Source organism: Leptonotus elevatus, chromosome 2, assembly GCF_054856555.1.
Source record: "Leptonotus elevatus isolate MCC_2025b chromosome 2, RoL_Lele_1.0, whole genome shotgun sequence".
Classification (NCBI taxonomy): Eukaryota; Metazoa; Chordata; class Actinopteri; order Syngnathiformes; family Syngnathidae; genus Leptonotus; species Leptonotus elevatus.
This window is the reverse complement of record NC_141240.1, coordinates 24,734,671-24,748,025: the sequence shown is the minus strand read 5'-3', so window position 1 is coordinate 24,748,025 and position 13,355 is coordinate 24,734,671. Positions and strand designations below refer to the sequence as shown.

At 37.3% G+C, this 13,355-nt stretch overlaps 1 protein-coding gene across 2 annotated transcripts in view; it reads right to left on the bottom strand.

The window, feature by feature from the left end:
• The window catches only part of ctnnbl1 (catenin, beta like 1), a 43,249-nt gene that overhangs the window by 13,992 nt on the left and 15,902 nt on the right, over positions 1-13,355 (bottom strand). For both annotated transcript variants that reach the window (XM_086068982.1, XM_086068983.1), the window contains 5 exons: positions 12,797-12,869; positions 12,228-12,286; positions 9,568-9,716; positions 8,238-8,419; positions 1,925-2,022 (listed from right to left, as the gene is read on the bottom strand). In XM_086068982.1, coding sequence (XP_085925108.1) covers positions 1,925-2,022; positions 8,238-8,419; positions 9,568-9,716; positions 12,228-12,286; positions 12,797-12,869 — 561 coding nt within the window. The remainder of the gene's footprint in view (positions 1-1,924; positions 2,023-8,237; positions 8,420-9,567; positions 9,717-12,227; positions 12,287-12,796; positions 12,870-13,355) is intronic.

Here is a 13,355-nt window from a genome sequence, read left to right as displayed (position 1 = left end):
ACTGGGTGTGATAATGTGTTTAGAATGAATCAACCAATCATATTCAAACTCATGTTAAATGAGTGCCAGCACACACCTGCCACCATTTAAAGTGCCTTTAATTACCTCAAATAACTTCAGCTGTTCGAGTAGGCTTTTCCATTTGTTTGCTTTCTCGCAGACACATGAAGGTTTGTGAAACGGAGTGATATTTGGAACTGTTCAAAATGCATCGTACCCCACCCTCACTAAGCCCCAAAGCATGATGCTGCCACCACTATACTTCACTGTAGGGATGGTGCTCGTTTGTGCCCAAAACATACCTTTATGAATTATCGTCAAAAAAAATCAGCCTTGGTTTCGCCTTCAGACCATAATACAGTTTTCACACATGCATTTGGGAAATCGAAAGTAGGTTTATGCCAAATGTAGCCAGTTTTGGATGTTTTTCTTTTGGAAGATAAGATTGTTTTCTCTCGCAATTAAGTTACAAGTGATAGGTCACATTAACGGTGGGAAGTTTTTAAAATGATTTATCTTTGAATTTTTTTAAATCACAAAATCTTGCATTTGAACAAGGGTTTACAGAACATTTATATTCACTGTACATAAATACAGGTCTGCGATTGGCTGGCAACCAGTTCAGGGTGTACCCTGCCTACTGCCCAAAGCCAGTTGGGATAGGCTCCAGCGCCCCCTTTTTTATTTATGGCCTACAAGTGTTCTTAATTTTTTTTTAATTGACTGTAATTATGACTTTACTCCTGTGATAACATAGGTTAGTTAGGTTAATTTACACGTTTGGTTTAAGTTTCTGCCGTACAAATTTTTAAACTAAGTTTTTGTTTGTAAATTATATTGCTTTTATAAATAATCTTATTCAGAACCACAGTGGATTCAAACCAAAACTATCACAACGTTTTCATTTAATTTGGGGCCACCAGTAGCTTATTCTGCAAGGGCTTTGATTGTTGAACGGCGTAGGTTGGAGCCCCACTATGGACAAAAATCTAAAACAAATGGCAAGCAGTTCATGGAGAGATGCTATTGTGCTCGCCGTTTACCGTGAGTAAGGCATCGTCCCCACCACGCCAGCTCAAGTGGTGCAGCACTTTGCGCACCTCTTTGAAAAGCGGGCATATTTTCAATGAGTCAATGGGTACCTGATGTCCAAAGTACATGAACATTATCAAATTCTGGAGGCATGGCCTTGACTGTGAAACCTTCACTTGCTGCTCAATTTTGTTTTCAGGAAGTGAAAAATAAAAAAAATCTAAGGACTGTGTTATATATGACTATATCCATCCATCCTTTTCCGAACCACTTATTCCTCACAAGGGTCGCGGGGGTGCAGGAGACTATCCCAGCTGTCTTCGGGCAGTCGGCGGGGTACACCCTGAACTGGCTGCCAGCCAATCGCAGAATATGAATATATTTATTATGAAAATTTGTCACATTGTACAGACGTTTACCAGAGACTAGGAGTAAAAATGTAGTTTTATTTGTATATGATAGGTAATGTCTAATGTTACAAATGTGTATAACATAATATTTTTTGCTACTTACTATGAGTCATAGGGAACTGCCATTTGATATCTGTTATCATATCATATATGTTGCTGATGCTGGTGCTTAATTTTATCATGATAAGAGTAATATTTAACAGCAGATACCATGCAAATTTTGAAACAGACCACATTCCAGTTTGTTTTCATTAAACAGGTGATTCTGGTACTTTTACTCAGGTGTTCTGTATACTGTATATATTTTTTTTTGTCTCCACAAGCCATTTGCGGTATGTCGCTCAAACATGAATTTCCCCATTGTGGATTTAAGACACACAAATGCCTTAATTACACTGAAAAATACTTTTAATTACAGATGCAGAAGCTGAGGCTTCACAAAGGAGAAAAGAAATGGAGAAAAAAAAAACAAGCGTACTGACCTTCTCACAGTCATTCTCTGTAAACTTGTTCAGGAGTCTGCTTCTCTGTTGTGACTTGAGATTTCTCAGCATGGAGGCAATTATTGAACAGACGTGCTCTACAAATAATACAGAAGGGAAGGCAAAAGTTAACTGATTGTATTGTACCCTCCGATAAAAACACTTGAGAAAAGGATGCAGAATTAATTTTAGGATGCACATGGTCTTCAATGGTTCTAATGGTAGCAATAAATTAATAGAATAAAATTTACTGCACAACAATTTCTCCAAGTACAATTAATTCTCTATGAGACCGAATGCCTTCCTACTTACTAACAGGTTGTATTAACAGCTGACAATTTATATTAGGTTTATGATATTTAATAAACAATGTATTGTGCACACAGGTTCAGAAGAACATGACATTGTAAAATCTTTGGATATCCAGCGGAGAAAAAAAATGTAATTGGACTTTTTCAACAAGAGGTCAATATTCTCACTCAACCAGGCTTTTCTGTTGCTAAGCAACAAGAGCACAGGGATCAATCCCATTTCTACTTTTAAAAGAGGTTGTGTTTTTTTGTCAGTTGCCTTCGTGACCTGCAGCGTGCTTGCCCATAAGACCTAAAGTACTGGCAGTCACCACTACAGAGTTCACATTAAGAATTTAGTTTGACATTAAGGGAGGAAAAATAACAAAATAAGGGAGGGCATTGTGATCATTTGTTTATTGCTGAGTGTGAGAATAAAACACAAGCAAGACCAAGATGTTTTTTTCATACTGATATACACATCTTGCTCGAAAAGTTCTCCATAAGAAAGTTTTCTTCAGTGTTATGATGATATGCTTAGTTTTTGTAAAATATACCGCTGGGAAAATCTTTTGAACCATGACCAGTTGGTCAACTGTCATTTTGGGAGGAGGGAAAAAAACACACACATCAATTTATTCGGAGCTGTAATTGGTGTGGTCACCTTCACACACTGAACAGAATGCTATTGATCAAAGTTGGCAGAAAGTTTGAAACTAAGTGTTGACCTCTGAGATTTGTGTAGGTAGAGAGCATTAAGGGTACAAGCTAAGGGCAAGACTGAGTAAAACAGTTTCCTAATCTGTCCTGGGACAAGCATATGATCAATACCTCATTTACGTGCTTTGCACGAAAGCGAGGAAGGTGGATAGGTAGGTACATCAAAGTAACACAATGAGAAGGTGGAAAAATACATTTGTCTAGTCACAACACACTCAGATCTCAGCAAAAGGAACAGTCATGAGAAATGGATTCATGTTTTTTATCATAAAAAAAATTAGATTCAACAGGCTGAACTACATAGCCAGAACATTTACATGTGAACAATTGAAAGAAAGGAGGAGTGAAGATGAGCCAAAAGTGTGAAGTTTAAACCGAGGCTACACTTCTATGAGTCTGTTCTGGTGAAAATAGGGCTACAACTCACGATTATTTTCATGATCAATTAATCTGTTGATTATTCAATGAATTGGATTAAAGAACATGTTTAAATTTTCATCCCTTTATTAAAAAACAAAAAATGCACAAACAAACACTGATGATGATTTAGTTACCACTACTACATAATTGTCTTTCGAAACTTGAAAAATCACTTTTCCAATGCTCACAAGCTTTAGAAAATGCTCGGTGTACGCTTCTTTTTTTTAAATTCCAATTTATACCCGCATGCAAAATATCTCAAGTGGTCTGGTTTTATTGTTTGGCAAAATAAGACACAATGACGTTTGAACTGTAAGTGGCAATAATTTGCTGGGAGACACAAAAGGCACCAAGAATATTTGTGGCCTGGGGAACAGTAATCAGTCTTTCAACACCAGGGAAGCAAGCTGTTCAAGTACAATCTCATTTTGACAGTAGGCAGACTTAAATGTCCTGCATACCAACAGTACAGAGATATTGCTAGTTTATTATTATAATAATTATAATAATAATAATTTCTATAGAAATATCATATCTGCACACTCATCGTTTCTTTCTCTTCTTTTCTATCCCTGTCTTTTGCTTTTATATATATATAGCCAGCCAGCCAGATATATATATATATATATATACACACACACACAAAATGCTGCTCAAAAGTTTGTGAACCTCTTGAGCAATTTGGATTTTCCAATTGTTTCAACCTGATTTTGTTGAAAATTACTACAATCTTGCATAGAAGTGGATGACCTTCTAAAATATCAGCAAGACAAATGATAATTTAGCCAACCTGTGCATCACATCAAGGGATTTGCAAACCCATCGGGGACACATGTGCATGCTTCAACAATCAGAAGAAAAGTCAATCGACAAGGCTTTCATAGAAGGCTTGCGAAGTAGAAGCCTCTGCTCACAAAAAAAGATTAAAGCTGCCCATGCCAACTTTACCAGTGATTACCTGGACAACACTGAAGCTTTTTGGAAGTTCCTTCTGTGGACAGATGAGTTCAAAATTGAACTGTTTGGTCACAACTAAAACAGTCATGTTTGGTGAAAAGTCAACACTGCATACCAGCAAAAGAACCTTCATCCTAGAGTGAAGCATGGGGGTGAGAATGTTAAAGTCTGGGCTGGCTTTTCATCCTCACTACCTGGACAACTCCACATAATGCAGGGAATCATGAATTCAGATCAATCCTGGAACCTAACCTGAAGCCATCCTTTGTGAAGTTACAGCCTGGTAGTCGATGGATCATGCAACATGACAATAATCCAAAGCATTCCATCAATACAACCAAGGAATGTCTGAAGAACAGCAAGATTCATGTTCTGGATGTGCCCATCCGACCTCTCTCAACTGGTTGCATTTTGCAAGGAAGAATGGCAAAAATCCCCCAAAGTAGATGTGAAAGACTGATAAACCACTAAAGAAAGTGTTTGGATGAAGTTCTCATTGCAAAAGGAGGTGCAATGTTCGATTAAGTGAGAGGTTCACATAATTTTGCACCCATGAAATCTGAGTTTTTCTTAAATCAACAACTTTTGTTCAAGAATGAATGACAATATTATCATTCTTTTTGTTCAAGTCCATTATTTTCAATGTCAGCATTCTAGATTGGAATATGACTAACCATTTAATAAGGTTATTTTAATATTTTATCCCCAAAAAATCTGACCATCCCTGCAGGGTTCACAAACTTTTGAGCAGCACTGTATATAAATATATAAATAATATAAAGTGGTATTATTTATTCCTACTTGAAATTCCACTTTTGAAAGCATTTGACATTGTCAGATCAGTTGTAATTGACCCAAAAGTTAATTACAAAAGAAAAGCCAAAAACTTTTCGCTGTATCCCTAAAAGTTTAACCACAATAATTATGTATTGGAGAAGTGCCGAAGTACGAGTAGTACCACAACACCACACTGCAAACTCAGTTATAATTTAACGCAGACGAGAAAAAAAAAAATATATATATATATATATTTTTTTTTAATCAAGCCTTGAAAAACTTTCATTTCCTCAAACTTTCAACTGTTCATTTACAACAAATGTGGGGGTGTATTTCATTAATACAGCAAGAGACCACAGACATGAAATATAATCAGTTCCCATAGGAAAAGAAACGTAATTAAATGTGTCTTTACACAGGGATTTTCAGCAAATCCTTCTTTGTGTTAAATATACGACTGTAATAGGATTAGGCAGAATCACAGCTTTGACAACAGGGATAGCAATCATTCAAAACGCTATCTATATCAAAGCAACAGTGACAAGAACGATAAAAGGGGAGATTCGACTTGATTGTAATCTTTCAAGCTGAGATATGCGACAAAAGATTTGTGATCGAGGTCCAGGTGATACGTTAATCTTATCTGCTTTTGTCGCCCACAGTTTAATAAAATAATACTGGCTAATGTCAACGATGAGATACAGGTGCTAAACTGATGAGATAGTAAGGAGAAAAAAAGGTGTACAGTTTCTTTGTGGTGTTTCTAGTTTTGTAAATGTGACCTATTCCAAATCCACCGGCTTCCTCCAGCCTGACTCTAGAGTGCCATTAGTAGGACACATACAATAAATTAGTTTTTTTCTGTGATGCGACGTTTGTTGCCTATTTAAAATGGAGGTTGTTGCTTTCATTAGAAGAAAAGGTGAGGGTGATGAAGTCATTTGTTGCTCTTAAAAGAACACGTCCAAGAAACGTTTTCGTGACAGAGCTATGACTACTGAACCGATCGATGACAGTGATGACTTGTTTACTTTGGTTCCTGTGCACATACATACACCATTACCCATCTAAATAGAACAACCCGGCTGCTACAAATGTCTATCCTCTTCTCATTTCACTAATAATGACAGAATATGCAAAGTGCAAACTAATATGAAAGTGGAAAAAACGTTTATCTGGAAATGAATATTCATAAAGACTGCTGCAATTTATCATTAGAAACTTTCCTCTTTTCTTCTCTATCCCAGCACATTTAAAATGTCTATTTATTATGCCAGTCTGTGCACTAATGCCTGTTCCTTTGCACTGCTTCAATTTCATAAAAGGATTTCATGGGGATCATTCTTGCACCAAGGTTTATGATGGAGGGAGCAGTGGCAATAAATGAAAGAAGGAAAGAAATAAGACAGTGAGGACATCTTAATTACTTTTGACTGAAGTGGTTAATCTAATTGATCTCTACAGTGTTATTATGGAGAAACTTCTGATTCTGAACATTTTCAATTAAAACTCAATACATTAGAAGCGCTCAGTGGTTATGCTTGGACATGCAATTTATTACATAAAATGATATGATTGATTAAAATTATCATTGTAATGAGAGGTGATTTATCCACAATGCGCCATATTTCAGCTGGGACACGTTCCAGCTATCCTCAACCACGGCAGATGATTATATGAATGGATGGGGGTGGAGGGGTTATGGAAATTTAATATGGAATGCTCATCACATAAAATGGGAAAACAATCTACTTGTTTTTTTAACTGAAACTTTTCTTAGTTTTTCCATCTGTAGTAGCATAGCATGGACGTGTTCCTTATGGCTCAACATCCATCAATCCATTTTCTACATTGCATATTATCCTGTTCAGCGCCACGGCAGGGACTGAAGGGTATCCCAGGTGACATTGAGCAAAAGGTCAAGGACACCCTAGAGAGGTTGCCAGTCAATCACAGTGCATACAGCATGAATCAATCTGACGTCGGCAGCATAAAAGTAAGCAATGTGCATTTACTGGTGCTGACTGAAAATATTTGGATTTGACATAAAACGATAATATTAGATAAAAGATCAACATCTTCAGCTTTATTTCTGCTTACTTCCACCTGGATTTGAAACACAATATAGAAGAAAGTGCCATTTGTTTGAATCCTGAAGTCCAAAAGCGCATAGACAAGTTTAATGAACTTATGAGACAAAGACTTGGAAAGTTTTGAGAAAGATTGCTCATGATCCCAAACGTATAGTCTCATATGTGGAAGAAACATGATTCAGTGTCTTCTGGGATTGCTCACTACAATTGAATTTACAAGACTATACAGAAACAAAACACAGTACACTGCCAGAGCAGCAAAGAGCTCATTGGGAGTAAGAAGTGGCAGGCTTTACACTGGAGAAGTCCATCTCCATGCTTAAACCTAATACGCCATGTATATAACCTGCTGGAGATTAAATTAAAAAAAGAATAGTTTGGTCATGGTGGATTAACATCATGTTATATTAAATCTTTATGTACAAAACTCTGACTCTATGACTCTTTATTCAGATATTATGTATTATTATCATAACACCGGTGACTTCCCAGGGTGGAAACTCATGTTATTGCTTGCAGGTTTTAGTGACCCGTACTTTACAATTGACATTTTCTAGAAAAAAAAGGGATTTAGAACAAAAAGCTTTTGATATTTTCATCTTGGATACCTAACTAGTTAGTTGGTAATAAATAAGGCTGGCAAAACTCCCGTGGGGGCACAACGGAAAAGGGAGGTGAAGCAATTTAAGAAAAATGAAGACCAAAAATACTTTTAAACCTGCTATGCTAACTTAAGTTATATTAAAGTCAAACCTGGTATAAAGTGAGTGGAAAATATAGCCTCCGGAAAAGCAGCTTGTCAAGGAGTAGGTATTAAAAGGCACGGCCATCTGTTTAAGTTCAAAGGCGAGCCATTTAAGTTTAAGACGAGGCTCAATATACCACAATCTGAACATCTTTGGAATGCTGGCTCTAGATAAACCTTCAACAACTCATCATTTGAGATCTTTGCAGCCCTCTGCTAAAATGGTTAAGAAACAAAGGCCACGATAATATTAGCTTTTTTGAGAGGGAGAGTCGAGAGAAAACATGATCTTGTCATAATTAGTGACTGACCTTCATGCTCTTTCTCAGAAGCACCGGAGCTCCTCATCTTCTTGGGAGTTTTCATGAAAAGTGGAAAGATGGTTCGCAAACCGAGGATGTCCACAAACTTATGGCAGTTATCTCCTCCCTCTGGTCCTATCATTCCATGATCCAAAACCTTGAGTGAGCTGGTCCGGGACATTTTCTTTTCCCTATATTAAACACAGGGAAAGCGAACTATTGCCAGCACTATTGCCATCAAATGTTACAGCAAGTTGTTGACTTGTTGAAATTTAGACTTCAAAATACAAGCAGTTATTTTCTTATGGGATACATAGGTTTCAGTTAATTGTGAAAATAAGTTTAATGAAAAAAGTATTACCGCATATACACTGTAGTTCCCAAAATAAATCAAACACAAACATGCAATTCATACAATCATAATAGCAGCAAGATATGAGTGTTAAGTGTTTCTCTTTTCAGTGCATGCCTTCTCACAGGAAATGTAGTCGTTTGTCTTCCTGCGTGGCCACAAATGACAGATGACAGTATTTATCTTAGAGTAGGGGGACATATTTCAGGCAGTTGAGTACGGTTCTCCAGACAGAAACATTAGGTATGATGGATGGTTGGGGAGGCCAAGGGTGGAGCAATATAAAGCACACTTTTCCCTGGGGAAGTAGCCTATTCACTTGCTTGACACTTGACTTCAGAGCTCTGGGTGTCAACAACAATATAATTTTGACCCCACAAACTGAGTGTGAGTATCCAAAACACAACAGTTTATGCAGCTAGGCTAAAAGGTCAAAATAACGCATCCATTCAAGAGCTTTACCAACCACATACCAATCTTTTTTACTACTTTTTTTTAACTGCCAGGGATTACAATAGCATTAGCCTGATTTAAAAAAAAAAAAATTGTACCCAAAATGGATGGAACTGGGTGTCATGTGATAAGGAGTGAACAGCATCGCACAGTGCTTTGCAAATCTTACAAAAAGGTGTAAAAGATGTCATATTTTCGGCATGACTAGTTTCATGGAAATGAACATTGGCATTTATGCAAGGTTTCTTCTAAAATACACCTTTTTTATGTCTGTTATCCTTGCAGACAATTTTTGTAAAATAATTTCAATAATGAGATATTGATCATGTCTGTAAATATGTGTTCTCGCTTATATACTTTATAGACTTTCTGCACAGACGGTGGGCAGACCTCAAGTTTGTACTTATTTTTATATATTTTAGATTGGCATGCATTCATAAAAGCTCAACAAAAAGTTTGAAGCAGGCCACAATCAAAGCGGTGGTGGTTGCAATACACAATACATGCAGGACTTGATCAAACACCAACTCTCACCGAAGCATGAGATTCATTAGCTGAAGACCCTCCCCTTTGAGGAAACGGTCCCGATTGGCTGGCAGCATTAGGCAGGAACACAGTGCATCAAAAAGATTCTCCATCATCTCTTGTTCCTCAGCTGTGGATGGGTTGTGACGTTTAAACACCTAAAAGATTTACAAGTACATAAAAAAAAGATCAATAGAAGATATGTGTGCACTGACCTGCATTAAATGTGGATTATTTGCGTTGTTTTTCCACTAGTCTTATTTATTTTCCTCCCCAGCAAACAGTACTGACTCAAAAAGGCTACAGGAAAAGAGAACAACGGTTATCCTTTTTCTTTTCTTTTTAATTCACTATGAGTGTGTTGGCCAACGTAAGGAAACACATTTTACTCAAGGAAAGGCTGAGACTTTTTGTAGTGTATTCAAATTATATTATTTTATTTAAAAATATATAATTATTGCAAAGACAAAAGAGAACCTGCTCTGCTTTGTACAGGCCAGAGGTGGGCACTTCTGTCAATCGTCAATTCCCGTCAATGACGATGCCCACCTTTTGCCAAGTGCTTCAAGCGCGAAAGCTTGCCAAAAAGTGGGCATCGTCATTGGCGGGAATTGATGACTGATGGTTTTGGGTGCTGATGACATACTCCCATAACCCCAGCTGGCTAGTTCTAGTATAAATACCAATTCCATGGAAGTTAAGACATTCATTGTGTAAAATACAATTTAGAAAACAACTAATAAATTATTTTCAAATCAGTTTCAACCCATATTCAATTGAATACACTCCAAAAACAATCTACTTAATGTTCAAACTGATCAACTTTTTTTGTTGTTGAATTTGATGCCTATAACAGTAACATATATAAAAACAAAAAAAAGCTGGGACAGGGACATATTTACCACTGTGTTACATCACCTTTCCTTTTAACAAATTGTTGAAGTTTTATAGGTGGATTTTTTTCCCCAATTCTTGCTTGACATACAACTTGAGTTGTTCAACAGTCCGGGTCGCCGGATTTTGCGCGATACATTGTCAGTGGGAGACAAATCTGGACTGCTGGCAGACCAGTCTAGTACTCTCACTCTTTAACTGCAAAGCCATGCTATTGTAACACGTGCAAAATGTGGCTTGGCATTGTCTTTGCTGAAATAAGGTGGGACATCCCTGAAAAAGATGGTAAGATGGCAGCATATGTTCCTCCAAAACCTGTATGTAAAACCTTTCGACATTAATGGTGCCTTCACAGATGTGCGAGTTACCTGTGCATTGGACACTAACAGTCATACCATCACAAATGCAGGCTTTTGAACTTTGCACCCCTTTGGCCCAGAGGTCATAACTTCCATGATTTCCAAGAACAATTTGAACAGTGGACTCATCAGACCACAGCACACTTTTCCACTTTGTGTCAGTCCATCTCAGATAAGCTGGTGGCGTTTTTTAGTGTTGTTTATATATGGCTTACACATTGCATGGTAGTTTTAACTTGCATTAGTAGATGTAGCAATGGTCACAGGCATCCAATGATGGTTTTCAGCCTTACCAGCATGCAGAGATGTCTCCAGATTCTCTGAATCCTTTGACGATATTATGGGCCGTAGAAGATAAACACGCTGAATTCCTTGCAATTGCACGTTGTGAAACATTGTTCTTCAACCTTTAGACTATTTGCTCATGCAGTTGTTCACAAAATGGTGAACGTTGCCCCATCTTTACTTGTGAACAACTGAGCCTTTCGGGGATGTGCCTTTTCTAACCAATCACAACAGTCACCTGTTTCCAATCAACCTATAGAAAGTTGCATACAGGTGTTTTCTGAGCATTCCACAACTTTCCCAGCCTTTTGATGCTCCCGTACCAGCTTTTTTTTAGAACAAGCTGCAGACATCAAATTCAAAATGAGAGAATATTTGCTAGCTAAAAAAAAAGAAAAAGAATCCCATTCATCAGTTTAAACATTAAATATTTTGTCTGTAGTGTAGTCACTGAATATAGGTTAAAAATGATTCAGAAATCATTGTATTCTGCTTTTATGTTTTACGCAATGTCCCAACATACAGTAATTTCTGGACTGTAAGCCGCGCTAGCTAAATTTGGGAAATACTCGAGTTTGTTACACATATAAGCCAAACCCGACTGTAAGCCGCAGGTGTTTTAATGTCACCGCACCGGGTGCCCGCTACTTTCTACTTTCCATAATGAAGGCGCAAATTGTTTCGCTCTCTTTCCGTTTCTCCTACTGTATTTGGGCTCACTTGGTTTGTTTTGCTCTGCCTTACGCATTTGCGCTTCTTTTATAGTGTGCCCCATTGTGATCTGATGGATAAGCCGCACCTTTGTATTAGCCGCAGGGTCGAATGCAAGTGAAAAAAGTAGCGGCTAGTAGTCCAGAAATGACTGTAGTTGGAATTGGGGTTTGGGCCGATGGAAAAGCATCACTATCAAATAGAGCCAAGTATGGTGCTATTAAAACAAGACACTACAAATTATTGCTACAAATAGGATACTATCAGATTCATGTGGTAATATTAAAAATGAAGGTCTGGCGACAATACTACTGTATCAAAGGAAAGATTGATTTTGGTTCCCAAACAATAATAAGGATAATGGTAAGTATTCGGGTTATGAATGCACAGAAAAAGCAATCATCTCGAAAAGAGTATTACAGATAGTTGCTGCAGTAACACATCAATGCCATCCAGTTCCCCCAAGAGTTCTCTTGTGCCTGTGGGCGAGAGAATGAAAAACTGAGTGAGAGAAGGAAAAGATCATGTGTGACAGTTTTTAAACGATAGTCCTTTAATTGCCACTGACAAATCTCTCTTCTCCTTCCACCTTAAATTGATTTAAATTAAACTTGAGAACCAAAAGAGGATAAGGGTGGTCATGATGAAATATGTCATGATTTCATCATGTATGTTGTACTATTAATGAGAAACTTTCATTGGCCTGATAACTGACATTTGGCAAATTTGAGGGAGTAATAAAATGGAAAACACAGCAGACAATGACAGAAAATTCATGAAAAAAATTAGATTGCAAGATTAATAGAAAAGTGGTAGCGCAAATAAGATAAAGAAGTGATGGGACAAAATGATAAAAAGTGAAAACATGAGGGAGGAATTTTGAAAAGGGTATCTATAGTGAGACATCGTCAGGAGAGGGAATTAAAAAGAGACGAGGAGCTGTGGAACATCATTTGTGAGCCATATATGATTCACTATGACACACTTACTGTCATTGTTTTGCAACAAGATTGCCAGAATTTCACTGCAGTACAGCTTGTTAGCATCAAAAGGCATCTTTGCCTATCAGAAAACAATGAGAAAACTTCAATTAGCTCTCACCTTATACAGCTTTTAATATCATTACTTTTGTAAATTCAAAGAAAGGGAACCCGCTCTGCTTCTCAGAATACTCACACTGTCTGATTAAGGGTGTTAGATTTGATTTCCGTACGCACCCTAATTCCCGTAATAAATGAAAAAAGTGCATGTGACACGCAAATGTTAGGAGAACTTTCTACACACTGGCTGTATGACAAATATGAATATACAGTGTTCCCCCGTTACTTCATGGTTGAGTTATTGCAGATTCATTCTATTGCGGATTTTTACTTGTGAACAATTTGCAACCCGATTCCTGGTTAAGGTAAGCCATTTTAAGATAAAAAAGAAAACCTTTATCATCAGCTTGTTATGGATTTTTTTTTACATTTTGCATGCTAAAAGTTAAATTTGTCACCAGTGAAACGTGAGGGAACACTGTACTGCTGTTTCTGAGAACTAATCTTG